Below are 26,387 nucleotides of genomic sequence, written 5' to 3' on the forward strand. Positions count from 1 at the left end.
ATGTAGCCAACGTTTCCGAAGAGAGCTAAAATCTGTGACTGAAGAACTTTTCTTTTAAAGGCAGAAGGGCGGATGCTTTTGGAGTTCTTCATATAAAGTGTTTCAGAAAGAAGAGTTGACAACAGAAAAGGACCAAAATCCGTACCTGGATTTCTGAAAAATGTAGAATTCTTAAGAAACTGGTTGGCAGAATCCATTGTGCTGGATGAGCATAACTAACCGAATGTTTATTCAAGTACTTCAGAAAAACAAATTAGCATGGTGTAATAATATCAGAAAGGGCTGGATTCACTTTATTTAAGCATTCCAAATAGTGCTGATAAGACCCAAGCGTGTTCGAGCTGGCGTCCTTCTGCTTATTGTAGCAGGTCCTACTGTGGATACATTCACTCTGCCCTAATTTTTATGTTCTATCTCCAACTAGAAAAGCGTCACTAAAAGAGAATAACAATAATTTTGTGAATCCCCGATGAAGTCCCTGTTGGGGACGAAATGTGTTGGCCGGGCTGCTGTTGGATTTGGTAAAGAATAAAGAATAAGTTTGCTTTGAAATATCATGCCTTGGCTCTTGCATTATATTGAAATCTATGAGAAGAATCTGTTTGAATGATCACTACATCAAGCAAATTTGGAATTATACTTGACTTCTCAATCAGTTTATGTGCATTGGCTGGACCTGAAAGAAGTAGTTGCATGATTGGAATACGAATTTGGACTGACGCTGTATTGAGGTAATGTACATTTAGATTAAACATTTTTGGAGACTTTCTAAGCACTCCCTTTTTTAAAACTTTTTTTTTGTGCATAACATATAGTATTACAATCCATAATCAAGAGAGCTGGTACTTATTATACATTTGTCTTTCATTATTTCAGTACATTAATAAGTATACTTTGATGAAAACTTGGAATCCGAATCAATTCGGCAATGTGCGGTGCTTTAACTGTCCTCCTGCGATGACTCAGTTGCAGGTGTGGTGCATAACCTCCCTCTAAAGGCATTCCACTTTCCCCATAATTGTTCCCATTTTTGGGGGCATTGTCTATTTATATACACTACTCTTTCGGCCACCATGGCCATATCCATGTCCTTACTCCAGTCTCGTATTGGGGGAATGTTTTGTGCCCCCCATAGTCTGGCTATGTTCCTCTTAGCTATCATCATTCCCAGTGTCACCCAGGTTTGCGCTGTGGTGTTAAGATCTGTTGCTTCCCATATGTTTAATAGACATCGTTTAGGTACTGGTGGTACAGGGGCCTCACTGATTTGTGTTATTGTGGACATGACCTTCTCCCAATATGTCACTATTGCTGGGCATTCCCACATTATGCGATAAAATGTACCTACTGCCCCACCTTGTCGGAGGCAAAGTTGACTGTCTGTCTTTCCTATTTTGTAAAGTTGTTATCCCAGTGTAGTATATCCTATGGAGCACTTTAAGTTGCACTAGGTGGAGTTTCGAGGAGATTGCTAGCTCCTTCGCAGATGCTAATGCCTCTTGCCAGTCAGTCTCCTCTAGCTCTCCCACCTTTCTGCCACTTCTTCCGGAGAGACTGTGTAGGGTCAGGGTGGTTGTTTATAATTTTGCGGTATGTTAAGGACGTGGCTTTTTTGTCCATGTGGTCTGTTAGGAGTCTGTTTTCTAACTGGGAAGCTTTGGGGAGGGCAGTGTCAGGTGGGATGACAGCCTCTAGGGCGTTCTTAATCTGAAGACAGCGAAATCTTTCCGTAGGTGCCACCTCGTATTGTTCTCGGAGTTGAGCCAATGCGATTATTTTTCTTTTGTCCCACAGATCCCCTACCCTTGATATTCCTATGATGTCCCATTGTCTGAATACTTTGCTATTGCGCAATTTGCCTAGTTTACCTGTGTCCCAAAGGGGTTTTGCCTACGCGATCTTATTATTCCAACCCAGCTTTTTTTGGACCATATGCCAAAGCTGAATTGTACGCTTCGTCGGTCCTAATAGAGCCATCTTGTGGTTAGTGTTATATAGTGCTCGGTTGAGCCCCTCCGGCCTCGGGACAAATCTATCCAGGCAATAGGCCCGGTCAGTATGTTGGACATGAACCATTTATTTATTCCGGCCAGTTGGGGCGCCGATTAGTACTTTTGTATATAGGGGAGCACAATGCCACCATCATACCAGGTCCTAACTAATTTGGTCATCGCTCTCCGGGCTGGTTTCCCATTCCAAAGGAGTTTAGTCACTTCTGTTTCAATTGAGCGGAAATAGGACGGGGGGAGGGGGACTAAGAATGGGGCGTTATGCAGAGCATAAAGGAATCGATGGAGCGCCATAATTTTGAGGAGCACTACCCTCCCTAGCAGTGTCAATGGTAACGTATCCCTGCGTAATCTCTTTCGGGGCTCTAAAAGATTTAGGGCCATAAAGGCCTCTGGGTCTGAAGTGATATGAATCCCCACATATTTAAAACTGTCCTCCACTATTTTCACTGCACATCCTCTAGGTAGCTTTGGTGGTGTGCCTGCCAGGACATACAACGTTAATTTGCTCAATTTAATCATGTAACCGGAGTGCTTCCCATAAGAGTTACAAATATTCAAAGTTCTATGCATTGAACGGTTGGGGAGGCCATATACAAGAGTATATCATCTGCATATAAGGATATGCGGTTCTCCTAGCCCTCGGTCCAGCAGAGCCCACGGGTAACCGGATCTTGTCTGATCCATGCGGCTAATGGTTTCAGCAGGTGTGCGTAAAGGAGCCGCGACAATGGACATCCCTGTCTGGTCCCGCGCCCCAGAGGGAACTCCTTGGCTATAGGGCCGTTCGCTGCTACATGCGTGAGAGGGTTCATGTATAAAAATCTTACCCAGGAGCAAAACTTGGTTCAAATCCGAGTCGCTCGAGAACCGCAAGTTGGAAAGGCCACTCAACTGTATCAAAGGCCATAGTGGCGTCTAGAGATAATAGTATGGCATCAGTACGTTGTGCAGTTGTCGCATGTTCAGGGCTGTATTCCTGCCCAGCATCAACCCAGACTGATCCGGATGTATTACCTTAGTTAGGTAGGGTGTCATTCTGTTTGTCGGGGCTTTGGCCAATATCTTTGCTTCCACGTTGATTAGGGAGATCGGCCAGTAAGAGGTGCTTTCCCGGGAGAGCTTTCCCGTTTTGTGTATAGCCAGCACTGTTGCCGTCCTCTAATCTTTAGGGAGTTCTCCCAATTCTAGGCTTGCGTTGTACAGGTTTAATAGGTGTGGAGTAATTGCATTTGCATTTCTTTTATATAATTCTATAGGGATGCCGTTCGGCCCTAGGGCTTTTCCAGATTGTACATTCCCTATCTCTATCATTAGTTCGTCAGTGGTGAATTCTGATTCCAGCAGCAATGTTTCTTCCTCTGTAAGCTTGGGGAGTTTTCTGTCTCGGAAGAACGCCTCTGCGTCCTCCAAGTGTATTGTGTTTGTAGGTGTATAGACATCGGTATAATGAAGTGCCAGCGTGTCTACTATCGCTTGGGGGTCTGTCACTATTTCTCCCATAGTGCTTTAAAGTTCTGCCACCCAGCGACTTGATCACTCTCGTTTTATCCAGAGCACTCCCTTTTTAGGTCTCGCTACGACGAACGCGCTAACCGCGTTCTCGCAGCGAGAACTGTACTCGGCGTCTCAGCCGAAAAACAACTAGGGGAGACAAGAGTTGGCAGCGCGCCCAGCATTCCCTATGGTGGCGTCGGATTCCGACGCGCGCCTTCGGATCGGGTTGCGCGTGTGAGCTTCTACCGTAGACAGCTCACGTGACGTCGTGCGGCCCAATCCGAAGGCGCGCGTCGGAATCGGCTCTCGCAGTCTCTCTCCTTCTCGTTTATTTATTTTTACCAGCCTGAGCTCTTCGGCAGCAGCAGTGAAGCAGTGCCATGCGAGGGGGGCTCACTGGGGATAGCTCCTGCTTTACACATGCCCGGGGAACGTAGCCCAGTTCCAGGAAGAGAAGATCTAGACTTTGAGCTAAAGTGTAATATTCAGCTGTCAGTGCTGCATTGTGCACGGAATGCTGCTCTCACTGCTCCTTAACTCGCCATCCCTCACTTCGCCGGTGCCTCTCACAACCGGCAGGTCTTTGAACTAGTGCTCACTGGGGTCCCTCTTGTTCGATTTATAAAGGAATAAAGACTTTGCTAACTGCGAGTGCCCTAGTCCAGCCGACTAAGTTCTGAGTTTCGACAGCAGAACTCTTTTAAAGACGTCACGGCCACTAAAGCGTGCAAGAAACACTCAGAGTAAGGATAGGCAGGGACTTGTACCATGCGTTAAAAAGGCGAACAAGGTAAAGCGTTCAATGCAAGGCCATGTCATCATGACCACAGCACTCAGAGGCAGAAGGGAGCTGTGCGCCTGTTATGATCAAAATCAGACCTTGTCTTGGAAACTTTGTCAATTATCTCATGACGTGACAAGTGCTGTAGACAGTGTGATTACATTCAGACACTTGCACAGCTCTGATTGCTTGCGAACTGTGCTACCTGCAGCTCATATACTAATTCAGAGTTTCAGCGAGTTTCTGAGTCAGGTATGCTCCTTAAGCAGAGCAATTACTTTTAATACCACGCACAGCGGCACAATAAGCTTGTGGGTCCTCTATCAGCTGCTGCACTTCATAAATGAAAAAGAAGGTTTGTGTGTTTCTGCAGAGAAACTGTTCCAAATAAAAAGAGCCCTGTATGTCTTTTGCAAAACCAGTACACAAAACAATCAATGAAAGACGTTCAGTTGCTTGGCCGACTCTCTAAAATGTATCATAACATCTAATTTGTTTGGCACATGTTGACACTATATGCTTCTGAATGGTATGATATTCATACCCTTCTGCCCAAGAGGAATTCTTCTTAGAGCTGAAAGTCTGTTCCTTTTTTTTTTTTTTTTTGTTTTGCAACCCAAATGCATTGGAACACCTAACATAAGCACCAGTTACATTACACAAGGACACATTAATTTTTGGTAGGCGCGGGGAGATTAAGTGACTTGTCCAGAATCACAGGATGTTGAGCAGACGCCGCGGCTCGAACGATGTTCCCCAGCTCCAAAGTTGGCAGCTCTGGCCGTTACGCCACACCTTCTCCTTTGACATAAAACTGGCTGATGCCTACGGGGAACAAGCATTTGCAATGCAAAAGGTCTCGCATATACGCGAGTTTGCGTTATTGACATTGTATATGACAATGCCTTAAATTTTTGTTTTAGTTTTTAAAACATAAATAAAAGGCATTGATTGTCATTTACAATGCCAATAGCTTAAACTCTCGTAAATGCGAGACCTATTGCATTGCAAATGCTTGTTACGAATATTTTTTCGTTAGAATTACTGTAATAGATAAAATGACTAAATGATTTTCCTAAGTACTGAATAATGAAGAACCGTGATCAACTAAAAAGAAGTCCCATCTATCCAAAGAGACCCTCAGCGACCCCCCTGCCTCATGTAGGTCACACTGGTCTTGAGTGGGGAGAGTAGTCCTTTACAATATTGCCATCTGAGACGTCCTGCCGATGTATATTGAATAGGTTAGTCCGCTAGTAGAGTAGCGCAGGTACACTGCTACTAAGATGTAATGGCAAATCTCTGAAGAATGTGGATCATTGATTATTATGTTTCCATTTCACCTGCCATTGATTTCAGTTCATGTAAGCAAATTCATATCAGTTTGATGTCTTTATGGTTCTGTGGCAGAAATGTTGAAAATCAATTTTGTGACCTTTTTATGCTTTTATGCTGACCAGATGTAATAACACGGTTCTTGATTTTTTTTTAGTGCTTACTCTACACTTCATAAGGTTAGGAAAGTGAATTAACACATTAACCTACACATATCTCTATATTCGTCATGGGACCAAAGAATGTTTCATTTGCGCTGACTTTCTTTTCTGCAGCAGTCAGAGTTGAGATTGTATTAAGCATTTGGGACTGATTCGATATTTTTGCTTTTCTTTCAGACACCAGTTACATTTTATATTGTCGCTATCCAGTTTGCAGATGAGGTGATGGCTACTGTAGAAGAAGAGCAACCGTCTACAATAGTCGTGAAGCAAGAACAGGGGGATGAACAATTGATTTCAGAACGTAAGAGTTTGATTGCCATTCTTAGAAACTATATTTAAATCACGGACTCAAAAATGGTGTGAACTTTCATCAGGACTGAGTGGAAATTATGTTGCATGTTGAATTTAAGGTCTGTCCCCATTTCGCCAAATTGCCGAATTCTGCACAGTCACTGACAGTTATTTCCCCCCTGAAACTTCAGTAAAGATGCACAGAATATGTAGAGATGGGGCATCTGCCTTACAAACTTATCCTACTCATCAAAGCAGTGCATCACAAACTGCAGCATTGCAAGCTACATACCCCAACATTTTGTTTTAGAAAAATAGGAAGTTGGCATTTTTAGAGGCTTTTTCGAAGGAATGGCACATGTTCTTCATTAATGTTAGTTGTTATAACGCAATACATTACATTGCAGTAATCTCCTTGTGATTACTATTATAATTTGGGCTCCCGGTTTTTTGGTATTGTTTTGTGCCATTTCCGTCTGTATTTACCCATACTTATTTTATGCTGATTTTATATGTATTTATCCGTATTGATGGGGGGTTAGTGCCAAATTTAAGTTTAAATTAGTATATTTTCCCATTTATTTAACCTATAAATATGCACTCTGCAGGTTTCAGGGCTGGGGAACACCCGCAGCATGTAAATCGGTGCACTTTATTTGAAAATATGAAAATTTCAGTATCAACCTTGTGCATATCTACTACTTTTAAAGCCTCTTTACTAATATTGCTTTCTGTTTTTTAACATCCTTATCTATCAATCCAGACATCTATTGGCCTGGCAGTCATGGCAGACAGTATTTAGAATTACTCAAAAAGCAACCCAATTTCCGTTTTTTATCCACATTTAAAAATAAATACAGGCAAGCAAACAAGCGAAGGGGGCAGGGTAGAAACACCGAACCCCTAGGCCTGCTGAGGGGGTCCTAGAAGGACACCCAGCGCCCCAAAAAGTATTTAAAGAATAAATAAATCGGCAGAATTCACGCTGGGGTTGCGCTTTTTAATTTAATGAGGCTTTTGGGTTGGCTAGGCAAGGCATTTCTTAAAAAATAACAGCGGAGGCTGCCGGCCCCCCATTCTGGGGGCCTGTATGTGGTTAGAACTTTGGCGTCATTTGAAGAATCTGTATGAAATTATCCAAAAAGTTTTCTTTTTTTTATTATCCTATATTGAAAGTTTGGGGGTGAATGGTGTAGGAGGGGATGTGAAAAAGGGGGTCCCAAAATGTGTTTTCTCTATGCAGTTTCGACACGAAACTTTACAGAAGAGTACAGGTGAAAGTGCTGAATGAAATTACTGCATATTTGGCAGGGAGAAAGGTGATGGTCCAGAAAGCATACTTTTGTTTAAATGGTGTAAATCTGTAGTTTTTAAGAAATCTAACATTTTCAAGATATCGATATTTGAGAATTATGACATATGAATGGCTGAGGGGTTACAAGCACGAGCGTGCGGCTCATTGGCTGTGAACTGTTGAAACCAGGAAGTGTTGGCAGCCATTTTGTTATTTACTTTCAGGGGTGTGGAATTTATTGAAATATGTACTTGTCCATGGGACAAGTAGCTTCATAAATCTACTTGTCCTGTAACAAAATCCACTTGTCCCTTTGGTGCCATGTAGTGTCCGTCAAATAATGGCTTCAATCTCTTTGTAGAAGAGCTCTGATAAACGCCTCTCTGGTTATGTCAGGCTAATACTATAGAAGGATTTGAATTTTTGATGTTTTCACCAGCTATTCTCTAATCTTTTCCCATACTGAGAAAGGTTGGAAATTTACCCCCGACAACGGCAGAAGTAACGTTTCTTCCAGGGCTGGGAAAAATGTGGCTGGAGAAAAAGTGAACTTGTAAACACTCAACAGATTTCCGCTGGGGCATATTCATATTTGCTCATGCTAAGATGCAATTCACAAATATTTCCTAGGACTACGGTTTTCTGGCCTACTTAAGGAAATTCATGTGAATTCATGAAAAACGTAAATCTCCTTTAATACAAGGACATATATCATGGGTGCACTTTTGTGACTTTAACATTTGAGCCCCTAATGAAATTTGAGTTAACCAAGACCTTTTGTTTTTATTGAAATGCTATCTCTTCCTATCTGTGAGCTGGCTTCATTGTGTGTGACCGCATTCTGCTCTTTTACAAAGTAGTTTTGTTCAGTGCCGGGAATTTCTATGGCAATGTGGCGTTTATGAGACCAAATACTAGCTGTCTAGTAAGAACTCACTGGCAAACAGCACCACACCTACCTGATAATCCCAAGGTAGATAAAGGAGCACAATGTAGGCCAAGTGAGTAACCAGAACATTTAAATACCCCCCACGTTGATTCAAAGTTCTTATGACACCAAGCAAGCGAAAAAAAGTAATAGGAATCCTCTCCACAATAGCTCTCTTGCCTCTTCCATCTAAGCATCTATCCATTCATCCTTTCACCCACTGATATCTAGCATTTCACCTTTACATTGGCACCCATTCATTCTTTTATCCATTACCTTTCACTAATCTGTTCATCCATCTGTTCATCTGTCTCTCGATCCACTCATCCATATCCAAACCTACCCATTCATCTCCAAACCTATCCATTTCAACCATCCATCCATCCTTTCGCTCATCCATACACCCTCCCTTTCACTCCATCTATATACCCTCCCATTCACTTCATATATCCACCCTCCCTTTCACTCATCCTTCCACCCACCCTTCGACCCATCCATCAATCCATCCATTTATCCTTTACATTCATCCATCCTTTCGCTCTCTAATCCTTACACCATGTAACTCATCCACTCATTCACCCTTTCCTTCATTATAACATCCTTTGTCCATCCACCATCCCGGTGACTCATTCATCCATCCATCTAGCCAGCCAACCTTCTACTCACTCATCCTTTCACCCACACATCCATTCATCCTTTCAAATTAATTACAAGTCTTTGTCTGCCGAGCTGCAGACAGAAGAGGCCCATCAAGAGCTCCACCACCTCTACTGTAGCTGCTAAAGCCTATCCTGCCATCTCCAAACCTATCGATCCAACTGATCCATCCCGCCTTCCTTTCACTCATCCATCCTTTTGCTCATCCATCCATGCTTTCACCCCACACATCCTCCTTTTCACTCCTATTCATCCATCCTTTCACTCATCCCTCCATCCACCCCATCCATCCTCCTTTTCACTCATCTATCCACCTACCCTTTCACTTCATCCATTTATGCGTTCGCTCATCCATCCACCCTTTCACCCATCCATCTTCCGTTTCGCTCATATATCCATCCACCCTTTCACTAATCCCCCCATCCACCTTTACACTCAACTCTCCACCCACCAAGCTATCCGTCAACCCTTCCACCCACCCAGCCACCCACCCATCCATCCATCCCTCACCCAGTCAGCTATCTATTCATCTACTCTCTCACCCATTAATCCACCCTTTCAGTAAGTCATCCATCCTTTCACTCATCAATCCACTTTCAACCTATCCATCCACTCACCCATCCCTTCATTCACCCTTGCTCTTTTCCTCCCATTCTCACACATCCATCCTTACATCCATCCACTCATTCATCCATCTATCCATTCACCCTTTCACTCCACTCATTCATCCATCTATCCATCCAGCCTTTCACTCATTCATCCATGCATCCATCGATTTACCCTTTCACTCATTAATGTATGCATCTATCATCCACTCTTGCACGTATTCATCCATGCATCTATACATCTACCCTTTCACGTATTCATACATGCACCTATCCATCCACTCATTCATCCATGCACCTATCCATCCAGCCTTTCACTCATTCATCCATGCATCTATCCATTCACCCATTAATGTATGCATCTATCATCCACTCTTGCACGTATTCATCCATGCATCTGTATATCCACCCTTTCACTCATTCAGCCATGCATCTATCCATTAACCCATTCACTCATTAATGTATGCATCTATCATCCACTTTTGCACGTATTCATCCATGCATTTATACATCCACCCTTTCAGTTATTCATACATGCATCTATCCATTCACCCTTTCACTCATTAATTTATGCATCTATCATCCACTCTTGCACGTATTCATTCATGCATCTGTATATCCACCCCTTCACTCATTCATACATGCATCTATTCATCCACCCTTTTACTCACTCACTCACCCACCCACCCACCCTTTCAAGTCCATTATGGGCCTTTGTCTGCGGACCAGCAGACTGAAGAGGCCCATCAAAAAGTTCACAGCTGCTGTAGTTTCTACAGCAGTGTGTTCACAATGCCCCTGGTGCAGGCACAAAGTGACATGAGAGGCCTAGTGCAAGGACAGAATTGGGGGTGGCCTTAGGCCTGCATGAAAGCCCATGGGGAAACTAATGAGCTTTAATGTAAGCCCTCGATGTGTAAGATATGAGAGGCCAAGGGGAGCGGGTCAGAGATGTCAGAGGGCGGCTAAGGGGGGTGCGGTGGGGTGAGCAGGTTCAGGCACCGGGTGTAACATAAGGTGTACAGGAAAGGCAAAGTGCAAAGGAGGGGGTGCATGAGAAGGGAAAGCAAATTGAGTTAAAGATGAGGCCCAGGAGTGGAGCAGAGAATACAAGGCAGGGGTCATACAGTTCAAGTCAGAGCAAGGGGCCAAGAGGCAGATAAGGCAGCCTCTTACATGGGGCCTGGAAGCTACACGAGCACGAGCTATTTCCAACTTAGAGCTCTGCTTTATCATTTTGTTGTTCTGTTCTGGGGAAATTAAAGTGCAGGCCCCAGCTTTTGCATTCACCCTTTCACTGCCAATAAACTGCTCAGAGCATCTTATTAACTGGCTGTGACCTACAGGGTTGAACAGCTGTGTATCGGATTACCATAAAACTGTCTACTTGTCCTTTAGACAAAATACAAATTAAAACCTCTTGCCCTCCTAAGAAATCTAGATGTCTCGGGTGTCGGGAGATAGGAATTCCCCACCCCTGACTTTGTTCGCTCGCTGGTCTCTGTGTAGAAGCCGTCGGGTATGCAGTTTTACCTCTGCGAGGCAACACTGGCATCTGTGTGAGATATGCCTTTCACGCTGCCTCTCCTCTTATCACTAGGTCGCGGCTATGGCTTTAGAAGCCCGTTCGTCGGTTCCCACCTCTTTACGTTTGCAAACTAATACGTTGCTGTGGGGCGCAGGTGTCCCTTTGCGAGACTGGGTGCGAACTGTTGATAAGTCACACTATATGAGCATTGAAAAGCCATTTTGTTATTGAGTCAGTTAGCTCGCATCTGTCCGAGGCAACTCTGAAAACATACCGAAGCCCTGTTTGTGAGAAATACCCCTTTCACGCTGCTTCTCCCCACATCAGTAGGTAATGCACCCTGTTCCCATATCACCAGCATACCCCCAGCAACCTTATTGGGCCCGCAAGTCTGCCTATGCAAACTAGTGGTGGGCTCGCAGATGTTCCGTTGGGACTTCTCGGGACTGCAGTTGTAACTATGAAGTCAAGACTGGAAATATACCGCAGGTCTCTCTCTGCGAGATACCCCCTTCATGCTCCCTCTGCCCAACTTCACCACTTCGCCGGTATGCCTTTAGAAGCCAGTGCGTTGGCTCGCAGCTCTCTACCTTTGCGAGGTACTACGTTGCTGTGCCTCTACCTCTGCGAGCTACTACGCTGCTGTGCCTCTTCCTCTGCGAGCTACCACGCTGCTGTTCCTTTTGGAGCGAACAGCCCGTAGTTCTCCCTCTGCGAGTCGAGCCCATGGGCCGCAGCTGTCCCTCTGTGATGCGAACTGTTTATAAGTCACACTATATGAGCATTGAGAAAGAGGAAGAGAGGGAAAGAGTGAGAGAGAGAGAGGAAGAGAGAGAGAGAGAGAGAGAGAGAGAGAGAGAGAGAGAGAGAGAGAGAGAGAGAGGAGACAGAGTGAGCGATTAAGAGAGAAAGTGAGCGAGGAAGAGAAAGTGCGCGAGGAAGAGAAAGTGAGCGAGGAATAGAGACCGTGAGAGAGGAAGAGAGAGATAGAGTGAGAGGAAGAGAGTGAGAGAGTGAGAGAGAGGTAGCCAGCCAAAGAGAGAGAGAGTGAGGGGGGGGGGGTCGAACTTGGATTTGTGATTCACAGCCTGTTAGATAAAAGCAAGATAAGATTGTGTGTCATGTGACCTTTGACTATCTTGAGAACTATCTCTAGCAATTTCAGCTGCAATAGTTCTTTCTTGATTAATCTCTTTGTTCATCATTTGGAGATCATTTGGAAAAAGTTTACCTTTAATGCCATCTTTACATGCATTGAAAGAATCCTCGTAGCAGTCACAATGACAAGTAATTCCATTTCAGTCCGCCAAGGTTTGGAGAGTTGCAGAAAAGCTAAATAGAACAACTCTTATCTGGAGTATCACAACTTAATTTGCTGTGATTAATCAGAATTCCTTTGTCATGCTTTGCCAAACATCCTTCAGATCCAATTACAGCGTATTTTCCTTCATTTATATTTTCCGTGATTCTTTTAAAAAAAACTATGATGTTGCAGTATTTCATGTATGTTTTCCAGGTATTGACTTCTATTTGGATAGTTCTTATCCAACATATTTGTTTTCAGAATATCTGTACTTTCCAGTTCATTCAGTGCCAAGTATTCAATTTCTTGTAGAGATTTCAAAAGTTGATTTCGTGCTGCAGGAAGACCAAGACTTATCCAGATGATCCCTCTTAACTTGGAATATAAACTTGCAGATGTCAATCTATACGAACATTCGTAGGATCCAATTTCTCGATGTGAAAGCATCTTCAAGCTGAAGCTGTACAATTTTTTGATAAGTGTCCTCTCTTGCAAAATTTCCTCACATTTCTTTCAGTTCTGTCTTCTCAGAGTTGGTAATATATGACGTGACATAGAAAGCAACAGCAATTGAGTTATCTGCAACATATTGTATGTCCATATTTGCATTCCACATCTTCATAATTACCGGATTGTAATCATTAATGTACTTTGATTCTTCTGTTCTTTTTAAATTGTACGTTTTTTTGGGTGATTTTCGAGTGATGGTATGCCTCACTGCTGACATAAAACTGCTCAGTCTTCCTTTGGAAATTACTGGACGTGGAAAGCCAAATCATCATTTTGTAGAAAATGTAGCCGTTGTCTGATATTTCTGTCTGTAATACTTTCCACATCAATGACTTCCATATATAAATACGCCTCACTAATTGAAAGGAGTCTGGTGCTGTGGTTGCTGCCATGAAAATTGGGTCACTGTCATTCAGGACTCGGGACACAGTTTCACCTTTGGGATCGGGTTGTGTTGAACAGGGTTACTGGCACCAAGTGTCGCGCCTTGTGTTGCACAGGGTTAGTGGCACCATGTGTCACCGGCCTTGCATATGGAAATATGCCTCCCTGATTGAAGGGAGTCTGATGCCGTGGTCGCTGCCACGGCATACAGACATTGAGACAGCAATCCATCCATTCAGTAAGACACATTTAATCAATCACTTATACAGTCGGTCACACATCTACTAAATCCTTCATTCAGACACTTATACACCCAGTCATATTCAATATATATATATATATATATATATATATATATATATATATATATATATATATATATATATTTTCACTGAAAAAACCATAGGTTATAGACCATATATAGTTGGGGATTAGCATTTACAAAACCTTATTTTACTCGCATAAAACCATTGAAATTCGCATATATAGTTAGTTGCGCTAACTATATATCGTGCACCCGCAATCCACTGCTGATGATGTCACATATTACATCATTCATGACATGGTCAGTGACATCACTGGTGACATCACTGGTGACATCTCAAATGACATCACTGATGACATCTCAAATGACATCACTGATGACATCAATGATGACATCTTAAATGACATCACTGATGACATCTCATTTGATATTACTGATCACATCACTGATGACCCTCTTTAGACTCTGATATAACCTTAGATACACTCAGTGTAAACAGACACTCAAAATGGCGGACGGCTCTTCAGATTTGGGCGTGGTCCACTAAAATGGCCCTGGGACACCTTGGAATTCGGACGCTTGCCTGATAGGGCTTGGGTCCCATTCTCGAAAGCGTCCCCTCAGCTTTGAAGATTCTACAAAAGTCTTGGGGGCCCCCGACTCCCGCAGGCTTCTTGTGGGGAGCGGCTGCCATGATTGCTCGTGGAATGGCCACGACTGAGCTACGAGATGGTGGTGCTCTCATGCTGACGCCAGCTTCAGTCTGAAACATCCAGAAACACTGTAGACTACCAATTCGATCAGTTCCGGTAGCGCCCCAACATGACCCGGTAGAGAAGAACTTGCCCTCCCCTCTTTGACTGATGGTTCTTGTTGCCTGTCCCTTCTGTTGTCATTTAACAGAACTTTTTAGACTGCTGAAAGGGGTTGTTTTCCGAACGCTGGTTGGTGGAGACATTTTGACTATATTCTGGACCTACGTTGTTGTGTAATGCGTTATATGACACGCCGCGTTAGCGCACCCGGAAGTGCTCCGGTGCGCAAAGCGCAGCTTCCCGGAAGCGATCCGGGGCGCGGCGCGCAGCGCGTAACGTAAGCATAACAGGTCATGTGGCTTGTTAATAAAACTTTTCATTGGTTCATTTTACTTTTGTTATTTTAATGATGAAAGGCTTGGTCATATGACCTAAAAATTACGCTTTTTATTGGTTTCGAACATTATTTTTCTTAAACATATATGTTATAATGTTCCAGGCTAATGTACTTTCCCGGAAAATTTACAACTGTCCTGCAAGTAAAATATATTCCTTTTTCGAGAAAAAGGGCGTTTCTTCGTCCCATGACAGAGCCGTTGAGCAAAAGATGCTCGGCCTGCTGTCTTAGTCGCGGATACGCCTGATTATCAGATTATTATCGATCACTTTATGTTGCAGGAGTGGAAAACACAACTGCCCTTGACCATTTATCTTTACTGCGTTCCTGCGTATTATACCTTTTATCCGTCATGTAATTGGACTGCTTTATTTCACTTGCCTTTTACTGATTCGAAAACAGTGACTAAAATTAAAAACTTTACCAATGTAAATACTACTACCATGTTTTGTTTTAAAAACCTTTATTGTGAAAATGTCAGTATACAAATACGGCCTATAACCACGTGGGCCGGCCACGGAGCAAACTGAAATCGTATATGATGAGGAGACATTTACATTGTAGAGGAACGTAACGAGCGGGCCATTAGGTTGCAAGAACTAAGGTGTCTAACAGTTGCGGAATCGGTGGACGTACATTTTGTAATTAAAATACGACAGGGCCACTTTCAATAAAATTATCTAGATATACATTTGCGGGCAAGTACCATGGGTGACGTTAATTCGAACTTTCAATAGTACAGTAATCAATAACACATCAGAACTTAATATCAATAGGGATGTCGAAATATTCAATCAATTCTCGTCCCCGCCCGCCATGTGCATCAAAACTGCATTCATATCTCGTGATATCAAGGTTGTTCAACCAGTACACAACAAGGAGTTACGAGTCCCATTTATACCGGCGCCATTTTGGGCGAGGCCGGGCAGGTCCAGGATATAGTCAAAATGTCCCCACCAACCATCGGCCAGACCAGAACCCCTTTCGGCCCTTTATGCTACAAGATGGTGTCTTCCATTCAGAAAATATTGTTGGCAGCATTTTGAAAGGAAAGATAAACAGCCGTTCTCCTAGTGAGTCTCACATTGTTACATTTAAGAAGAATGTTGAAGAGTAGTATGTTGAAAATCTGAAGCCATTGTTCTACAAACTCTCAACCAGCCTTGGATGGAAAAAAAAATCCTGAAGAATGTACAAACTGAAAACCAATTTTTGTCTGTATAGCATCAACAGCAACGCTTGACTCAGCTTTGTGTGAAGCCGCCATTTTGATTCAATCAATAACGTCCCCCTGCACACATTCAGGGACCTGGTCGTGTCTTCAGGTCAAACAGATTGTGGGACAAGATACAGAAAGGAAAAGGAAAAAAGTTCCGCCAGACACCGGGAGCCGGCCGCCTATGTCATGGGCGATCTTTGGCCACACCAGGGCGATAGTGAAGCTGCAGCAGGTGCAAATATGCTTCAGACAGTGTTACAAGCACTGCTCAGAACTCTCAACTATGGCACTCAACATCCAGGACTTGCCACCCGGATCTTGGCGCCTTGTGCTGGTTCCGACCTATTCATACATCAGTCCGCTACTGACACCACCTCACAGGCCAACGGGGCACCCCACGCCGACTTTCGGCGCAGCATTGTAGGATGGCCACACCAGAGCAGCAACTTGCTAAACACCACCTCGGTACCATCCAGATCTCGGCGCGTTGTGCTGCCTTCGGCCTACTGTAGCTGCAAGTGCGGACGCAACTCAACTGGATAGCGAGTGAAACACCAAGGGGCGCCCCACTGCAGCCGAGGAGCCTCCATCTTGGGGGCGACGCACAGCATCACCAATGCAGTCAGATCCTCAAACAGCCCCCACTGACTGGTTTCCTAATGATGGAAGGCTTGGTCATATGACCTAAAAATAACACTTTTCATTGGTTTAGAACATTTTTTTTTCCCAAACGATGAAAGCCCCACCTTGTTTCTGGATGTTTCAGACTGAAGCTGGCGTCAGCATGAAAGCACCACCATCTCGTGGCTCCGTCGTGGTCATTCCGCGAGCAATCATGGCAGCCGCTCCCCACCGGAAGCCTGCAGGAGTCGAGGGCCCCCAAGACTTTTGTAGAATCTTCACGGCTGAGGGGACGCTTTCGAGAATGGGGTCCAAGACCTAGCAGACAAGCGTCCGAGTTCCAAGTTGTCCCAGGGCCATTTTAGTGGACCAGGCCCAAAAAGGAAAGAGCCTACCGCCATTTTGAGAGTCCTGTGGCAGCCGCCTATCACTGAACCGCAAGAGTAGGCGCAACTCAGCTGAATGGCGGATTTTGGCACAGTGTACCAAAAGCGGGCGGAATGGCAACTGAAACGGTAAAGGGGCGCCCCACTACAGCACACGAGCCGCCACCTGGGGAGGCCCGTTCACGCCGCCTCCCCCTCCTCCCCCCCTGGCCCCCCCCCCCCTGGGGCGCCCCACGCCGTTTTTCGGAGCAGCATTGTAGGATACCAAAACCAGTGCGGCAACTTACTGGACATCACCTGGGTGCCATCCACATCTCAGCGCGTTCTGCTGCCTTGGGACTATTCGCACAACAGACCGCTACTGACGAGGCCTCCCCGCGCACCCCCGGGACGCCCCACGCCGTTTTTCGGAGCTGCATTGTAGGATACCAAAAACCAGTGCGGCACCCAGGTAACATCACCTGGGTGCCGTCCAGAACTCAGCATGTTGTGCTGCCTTGGGACTATTCGCACAAAACCACAAAACACAGCTACTGACCATTGTTGCTTCTTTTTTCAAAAAAATGTTTAAATGTATTTACTGTTTTTGTTGCGTTCTATATATTTATAAGTTATTAAAGTGTTATAGTCCTACTACTTGTTGGAGTATATTTTTAATGTGACACATAATTCTAAAAACTTTGATGTACAAAGAGGCATCCCTGGAATCTTCCGCTTCAGGCTCGGTCCCACACACCCTCACAGTGAGAATCCCCTCCCCAAGCACAATACAGGATGGTTATCAGATAGTAGGAACCCGGATGGTGTGACGGATCTCATGGGGTGGGGGCCTTCATCTACTGTAACTCCTTTGAAGAGGGATGATTCTCAAACATGCCAACATTTCAGAAGAGCAAAGTGGGAGATTTTTTTTAAAAAAATCGGGAGAATGAGGCCTTGAATCGGGTTATTGTCATGTGTGGGCTTTGGAAGTGTGCTGCTGCAGGATCGGACATTTCAAACTCAAATGCACGTTCTTTTTCTTACCTTTCCGAAGCATGGAGCGCAATAGCAGGCAGAGAAAGGGTGATGCAAGTGTTGAACACTGCCTGGCCTGGCAAGTTGCTGGCAGTGCCACCCCCGCCCACTCCTGAAACAGGGCACACACACCGCCGCCCCGAGTACTTCACACATCTTTAAAAGACCATGCGCTTGTTAATGAGGCTTAAATGGTTTATCACCCCTTCTAGAGCCCCTGCATCGGCCCTCTGACGTTTCCTGGAAGAATTAGCACGTAACACAATACCAAGCCCTGTCAGCTGAAACCCCAGAGGAATCAGGTTTTTGCTTGCAGGAATCGGGAGGCGGGAGACTAGCACTGAAATCGGTAGTCTCACGCCTGAATCGGGAGGGTTGGCATGTCTGGATTCTCTACAGCTGGGGCCATAAACTACATCCGCAGGGCTAGGTGATAGCCTGGGACCGGCCTGGACAATCGTACACAGAGGACGAGGAGTGTCAAAGGGTGCGGTAGTGAATAGGGTGAAAGGGAGGTGTCGGGCGGGCACGGGGTGTGATTCTCAGGGAAGAGCAGCGCAGATGGGGGTAGGTTTATGGCCCATGCATGAGAGGGAGAGCGGGGGTGACCAGTGCGTGGGGGAGATGCTTGCGAGGGTGGGGAGCCGTGCTGAGAATCGACGGCGTGCAGAGAGTGGGTCTGGTCAAGGCATCTAAAATGGCTGCCGTGCACGACAAAATTGTGGCATTGGAAAAAAGGCAAGATGGCGCAGACAATGTTTATCAATAAGGATTCATTTATAACAAAATATTTTATCGCAGTGACAAATTGGCGGTCAACACTTCCTGATTTCCATCAAATCGAACGTTAACAGACGTCACGCAGCAAAAAAAATAAAACGCTCACGCACAGCCGCTGGAAGACATGTATCAACATATATGAGCCTCCTCAGCCACCCTCAGAAAACATAAGGGATCAGGATACGTCTCCCGTACCCCCTTATACCTAGTAATTTAATTAAATCCAAACACAAAATGGCGAATTCCCGTTTCGCTACCAGTTTGCGGCCCGGTTCGCGATCCGGGAAGCGCTTCTACCGTGAAAAATCAATTTTTTTTTATTTTCCCCACGGGACCCTTTAATAACCCCAACATCATTCCTAGGGGGTCAAGAGGGGTCTACCTTGCCCCCTTTCATTAAATTCCCCCTTCGTTTTTCTCCTCCTCTTGTCTCTCGATCCTACCGAGAGACAAAATGGCGGCCGCTACGGACTGTTTAGAATGTTGACAGACACCGGAGAGCCAATCAGCTTCGCTTCGCAAAGCTCCGTTACGCGAAAAGTACGCGAACTGGTGCGCTATCCAGGACGCTGTCACAGATATATACATTTTTTAAAACGTTAATTTCACAAAATCCACTGGAGCACATATATTGAGACCCAGCAAAGGCACATCGGGCTAACAGTCCCTACAATTTTGCCAAGTTTCGTGCAAATCCATTCAGCCGTTCCAGCTAAAAGTGAGGCCAAACGCCCTATGGAAATTAACATGGGAAAAACGCGTTTTGGGACCCCCCTTTTTTCTCGGCCCCCCCTTGACGAAACCCCCCCAAATTTTCAAGGGCTGCTCAGAAACACAATGTGCCATTTTCCTGATAATTTCAGCCGATTACGTCCACAAACGCCAAAGTTATTAGACATAGAATTTTCAAAAGTCCCATAGGAAAAAAATCCTAACTATATATACCTACTGGCGACCGCCAGTAGGTAATATATATATATATATATATATATATTTGTCTTTAAAGTTTAAAGAAAAACACATTCACTGGATGATGTCATCCGTGATGTCATTTGAGATGTCAGCAGAAGTGATGTCACTGACCATGTCATGAATTATGTAATATGTGATATCAGCAGTGCATTGCGGGGGCGCAAGTTATATTTAGCTGAACTAACTATAACAGGGGAATTTCTATGGTTTTGTACGAGTGAAATGTCCAACTAACCATTATGTGTGTATATATATATATATATATATATATATATATATATATATATACATACATCCTACTGGCGGTCGTCAGTAGGTATATATAGTTAGGACCTAGTTCCCATAGGAAATCCGCAACATTCTATTGGGAATAACTTTGGCGTTGATTGATGAATCTTCGCAAATTTCTCCAAGAAGATGGCCCGCTCCGCTCCTTCCCTGAAAGTTTTGGGGGGGATTCGTCAAGTGGGGCCTGAGAAAAAAGGGGGGGTCCCAAAACATGATTTCACCATGTTATTTTCCATAGGACGATTAGACACGGCTACAGCCCGAACGGCTGAACGGAATTACTAGAAATTTGGCAAAATGGTAGTCTTATTCGCAGATCACGCTTTTGCTTAAATGGTGTAAATCCCTCCAGTAGTTCCTGAGAAAATTAAAAGGAATTTCTTTTATATATCTGGGCGGAGCCTAACCACACATCTCATCGTGAGATCTGATTGGCTGTCAGCACTTCATCCAAGAAGTGTTGACAGCCATCTTGGGATCAATATACATAATAGCACCTCATTAAAAAGCATTGCAGGTAATAGAAGGTTTTAGGACTTTAGTTACATTATAAACCATTTGTTTTGATGGTACCATACTCATTTTAGGAATTGTGGTGTGTTCTAAGGTGATTTTACCATGTGAAAAAGCCTTCTGCTTGGATATCATGAATCATGTTTGAAAGAAAACTATTATCTCATGCTTTTCCCACAGTGGTTTGGAAGGGGATCTATAAGCTAAACTGAAAGCATATTTTCTGTAAATTCACATTATCTTTCTCAGGCATGTGAGAATGAAGTCTGACATTCTCAGTAAAACATGTACATCCAACAAGGACAGAGATTCCTCCAGTTGATTCCTTTGTGTTCTACTGCAGCCTCCTAGAGTGTTCTAAAGAACAACTAGAGCGCTAACAGTCCTACGTATTAAAAATGTATGGCGCACCTGAAGACATCTTGATGGAATAAAGTGGTAACTCTTAAAACATTTAAGTTAAACAGGAGGAGGTATATTTTGCCATAGAAAGTATGATGAGTGCTGCAGTAAGAAAATTTAGGGCACATTTTGAGTGACTTCTCAAATCCTCTTCTATTTCATTAGAAAAATCTGACATGCAATCTCCCAAGATGGCCACCAGAGACAAGAGCCCAAATGTAGCCCAAATATCACCCAGATGTAGCCCAAGTATAGCCCAATAACAGAATGTCCCAGAGTGTTCTAAAGAACAACTAGAGCGCTAACAGTCTTACTTATGACAAAAGTATGGCACACCAGAAGTCATCTTGATTGGAATGAAGTGGTAAGTCTGAAAACATTTAATTTAAAAAGGAACAAAATGAGGGGGTTCATTTTGCCGTAGAAATTATGATTAGTGCTTCAGAAAGAAAAATTAGGGCACATTTTGAGTGGCTTCTCAAATCCTCTTCTATTTTATTAAAAAAAATTCTGACATGCAGACCGAAACATGCATTTTGAATACAAGCAGCAGACTTCCCTGGTGAGCAGTAGCTTTACTACAGTGATCTAATGAGCAACTAGAGTGCTAACATTCAGAATTTATGGCAAATGTGTGACACATCTGAATGCCTTCTTGATGGAACCAAAGTAAACAAGCATTGAAAATGCAATAGATCTCGCCCTCGTTCAAGTTAAAGCCATTCTGTTTGTAATGAGGTGGCTTTTTAGCTTTGCCTTTATTAGTGTTTTTCAAACTTTCATGTAAATAACATGCATATGAATGAATCTATGTATATGTATGCATGCATTTATATAGATATGCAGATTATATATGTTTATGTATCTGTGTATATATATACATACATATATATACATGCATCTGCATATATATGTGTATGCGTGTAGAGAAAGAGGTAGAGGTAGAGACTAGTAGAGAGATGGTAGAGAGTAGAGAGTGAGTAATAGAGAGTAGAGAGTGAGTAGTAGAGAGTATGGATCAGTAGAGAGAGTGAGTAGTAGAGAGTAGTAGAGTGAATAGTAGAGTGAGTAGTAGAGAGTAATTAGTAGAGTTGGTAGTGAGTGAGTAGTAGAGAGTGAGTAGTAGAGAGTGAGAATAGTGGAGTAGTAGAGAGTGAGTAGTAGAGTGAGAGCGTAGTAGAGAATGAGTAGTAGAGAGTGAGTATTAAAGAGTAGTGGAGTAGTAGAGAGTGTAGTAGAGAGTAGTGGAGAATATTCCAAGGTTTGGCACAGCACCACTTACACAAGTCCAATCAAATCAAATCATTTAGAGTCCTTATTGAAGCGCTGAATCTTGGTGTACATTCAAATGCTTTTATTTTCCTTAAGTTTATGTACCACAGCCAGCCGACGCGTTTCGTTCTGTACAACAGAACTTCTTCAGAGCGTTCTTATTTCCTCTTCAAACATGCACAGGGGCTGCGTTGCAGAGAGGTGTAAAAAAGGGTGTGGCCTCATTACACCTCTCTGCAATGCAGCCCCCTGGCGCATACTTGAGGATCCTGGTGGGCTAGTTGGCCCCAAGGGAAACCCCAGTATGCAAGGGGAATTAGTTCCCCCTCTGCAAACGCGCCAGGGGGCTGGGTTGCAGAGAGGTGTAACAAGGGGCATAGCCTCATTACACCTCTGTGCAATGCAGCCCCCTGGCGCATACTGGAGGTTCCAGGTGAGCTAGTTGGCCCCCAGGGGCCACCAGTATGCAAGGGGAATTAGTTCCCCCTCTTCAAACATGCATGGGGGCTGCTTTGCAGAGAGATTTAAAAAAGGGTGTGGCCTCATTACACCTCTCTGCAATGCAGCCCCCTGGCGCATACTGCAGGTTCACAGTGGGCTAGTTGGCCCCCAGGTACCCCCAGTATGCAAGGGGAATTAGTTCCCCCTCTGCAAACATGCCCGGGGGCTGCGTTGCAGAGAGGTGTAAAAAGGGGCGTGGCTTCATTACACCTCTCGACAATGCAGTCCCCTGGCGCATACTGGAGATTCCTGGTGGGCTTTCAGGTCTTATATAGTTAGGAATTAGCATTAAAAAACCTTTAAAATTCACTGAAAAAACCATAGGTTTCAGGCCTTGTATAGTTCGGAATTAGCATTTGAAAAACCTTTGAAATTCACTGAAACAACCATAGGTTTCAGGCCTTGTATAGTTCGGAATTAGCATTTAAAAAAACTTTAAAATTCACTCAAAATACTATAAGTTTTAGGGGTGTTTCCAGGCCAATGGGACCACCCCCTGGCTCAAAGAGAGATTTAGGAGGGGATTCACCAACAGATTTACCACTGCCGCCATCTTCGCCAGAAATTTGGCCGGACATGGGTCAAGCGGCAAACCCGATTTAACCCAATTTAAGATTGGCCATGAGTGTCAATGACGAAGGAGCTGAAATAGGCGGAAAGTCTGCCAGGACTGACCCTAGAGGGACCGATGGAACTGGTCCGTCCTAAGAACAAGGGGAGACTACAACCGGCCTCAGTGGAAAAGAGTCCTGAATCAGCTTAATCTTAGTAGTAAAGAAGCTGGCGAGATCCGAAGCTCAAGTCTCGGTAAGGGCGGTCTGGGTCGCAGTCGACCGTGGGGAAGTAAATTCCCTAACAATCGTGAAGATCTCTTTACAGGAATTAGAGGCAGCCTCAATCCTCCTAGCAAAGTAACTATTCTTCTCAAGGAGGATATCCCGATGATATGCCTTAACCATGGTTCTATAATCGAGTCTGGCTGCAGAATCGTACTGAGCCCGCCAGGCCCTTTCAGCCACCTTGCACTGCCTGCGGGAAGCAAGCAGCGCTTCCGTGAACCAAGGAGCAGAGACCCGTTTAGATAGTGAACGAGGAGCCCTCGAAGGAGCCAAATCGTTCAGCCTGTCCACAAGCCAGGCCTGCAGAGACTCCAGGTCCCTATCTAAAACCCCTCTGAGAGGGCATGGATGTTCGCACAATGCCTGCGCCAGCATTTCTGCGTTCACCTGATGGTATGCCCTCGACGCTAATCCTTGCTGTCTAAGGGCACTGCTCAGAGGTTTCTTATTTTCCAGTATGCAAAAATTGACCAACCGATGATCTGTCCAAAGGACCGGCAAGAGTGCCGTCACCTCTATGGGGGACGTAGAGAAGACCTGATCCAAAGTATGGCCTTTATCGTGCGTTGGTTCAAACAGATAGGGGGTCAGGCCCAAGGGGGCCGTAATATCGGACAATTTGATCACATCTGGGTCCGAATCCTCATCCATATGAAAATGGAGATCTCCAGCCAAGATACAGTGGTCAGCTCTCAGGAACAGCGTTGACATGATAGACTGAAGCTCATCGAAAAAAGAACCCGCGGGACCAGGGGGCCTGTACACTAGCAGCCCTTTCACCGACTGATGCGGCGCCAATGATAGAGAGAAGGCAAGGGATTCAGACCCATTGATAGCCTCCGTAGGAATAATTGAGCAAACAGATTTCTTCACTACGAGTGCTACCCCTCCACCCCTCCCTTCCAGTCTATCTTGCCTATAAATATTGTATTCTGGAGGGATCGCCATAGCGATATCGGGATTGGAGGAGACTCCTAACCAGGTCTCTGTTAGCAACAGGCACACCGGTTTTTCCAAGACAGGAGGTCAAAAAGCTCCTGAGCGTGACTGCGCACGGACCTGGTGTTTAGCAGCATACAGAGATGCTTCACAGTTTCCGTCTCCCGATTGAAGAGTGTCCGTGGAGCATTGCCTGGCCACCAGCCGCAGCCCGGGCATTTCCTCTTGCCCCTATGGCGACCAGGAAACACCTTATAGCAAGCACACAATACCTTTTGTAGACCGCAGCTTAGAAGATGTATAGCAGACCATGATCACACCCGGTAAAATTAGTCCAAAAGAACTACATTTGACGAAAGCGGTAAAACGTTAAAAAAAATTGGTTTAATATGCAGCGTGTGTTCGTAGGAAAGGGATGCAGAATTAAAATGGAATAGGTAAGTTTGTTTTAATTTTTAAAAATGAATTTATTGAAAAGATGCATTTGATGGAAATATTTAAATTTTTGGATATGGTCGATTTTTGATCAAAATAGAAGCAGATTAAAAAAAATAAGAACAAGTTAATAAGATATTGAATGAAAAATAATTTTGTTGCTAAAGTATTTGTCATCATTTTATTCGTTCTATTTGTACTTTTACATTTCTAAATCATATTTTAGTTGTGATTGAATTGTTATAAAAGAATGCGGAGTAATGGTATTTGCGGGATGTTAAATGCAAAGGTATGCGGGAAGATAACATGCAGGATTACGTCATATATTCCATCAGCTCCCAATAGGTGGTTAATTGCGTGTGGCCAAATGTGACATCTCGAACCCAGTCTTTCAAAGCTGGCTCCCCTCTTCGTCCCCAGTGCATGGCTATTCGGCGTTTGGCAAAAAGTAAGAGCATAGTGTGTAGTTCTCTAATTATTATTATTATTAAAACAGTTTTGTATAGCGCACGGTTACCCTAGAGCATCCCAGCGCTTAACCAAACAGAGTAACAATTTAAGTGAGTGAAAGGCATAGCGGCTTAACAAAAGAGAAAAGTTTTCAGTTGTTTACGAAAACGCAAAAGGCATGGCTCAGAGCGCAAACTTAGGGGGAGTGAGTACCAGAGGGTTGCAACCTTTACGGAGAATCTCCTCCCTCCTGAACGGGCCTTTTTGACCCTAGGGATCTTAAGTAGGTGTTGTTGGTCTGAGCGTAGTGTTCTACTTGCCTTATACGGGGTCACCAGCTTTTGAAGGGAGGGAGGGCCTTTACCTTGCAAGATTTTATGTGCAAGGCACAGAGATTTGAATTTCACCCTTTCTCGCACTGGCAGCCAATGCAGCACCCTCAATGCGGGTTTGGCCGATCGTGACATAGGGATGTTATAAAGCATTTGTGACGCCGCATTCTGAAGTTGCTGTAATTTGTTCAGAGTGATCTTGGGGGCACCCAGATAGATTGCATTACTGAAATCTAATCTTGATATAATCAGGCCCTGGATCAGAAGCTTCCGAGATAGAAATGGAAGCAGAGGCAGCACTTTGCACACCGATCGGAGAAGGCCGAAACAGACACCAGCCAGTTTAGTAGCCTGGGTCCTGAAGGATTATCTCGGTCTTTGAACCGTTCAGCTTTAGTGCTCCAAGGGGGCCATGTACACATTGAATAATGTGGGCTCAAAGAAGAGCCCTGAGGCACTCCACAATGGAGGTGGGTGGATGCCGATCGTGCGCCCCCCTTCCCAGACCTGAAAGGTCCGGTCGCTGAGAAATGACCTAAGCCATTTCAGCGCCATCCCCCTCACTCCGGCATCTGACAGCTGTTGAAGTAACACTCGATGGTTAACAGTGTCAAACGCTGCACTAAGGTCCAGGAGGATCACTGCCACTGATCCTCCTGAGTCCAAAATGCAACGTGCCTCTTCCGCGACTGCCAGCAAGGAGGTGTCAGTGCCTTGA

At 44.5% G+C, this 26,387-nt stretch overlaps 1 protein-coding gene across 2 annotated transcripts in view; it reads left to right on the forward strand.

Annotated features, from left to right (window-relative positions):
* The window catches only part of LOC147716873 (uncharacterized), an 80,488-nt gene that overhangs the window by 23,587 nt on the left and 30,514 nt on the right, over window positions 1-26,387 (forward strand). For both annotated transcript variants that reach the window (XM_086923777.1, XM_086923778.1), the window contains exon 2: window positions 5,961-6,087. In XM_086923777.1, coding sequence (XP_086779903.1) covers window positions 5,961-6,087 — 127 coding nt within the window. The remainder of the gene's footprint in view (window positions 1-5,960; window positions 6,088-26,387) is intronic.

Source organism: Lissotriton vulgaris, chromosome 5 (assembly GCF_964263255.1).
Source record: "Lissotriton vulgaris chromosome 5, aLisVul1.2, whole genome shotgun sequence".
NCBI lineage: Eukaryota > Metazoa > Chordata > Amphibia > Caudata > Salamandridae > Lissotriton > Lissotriton vulgaris.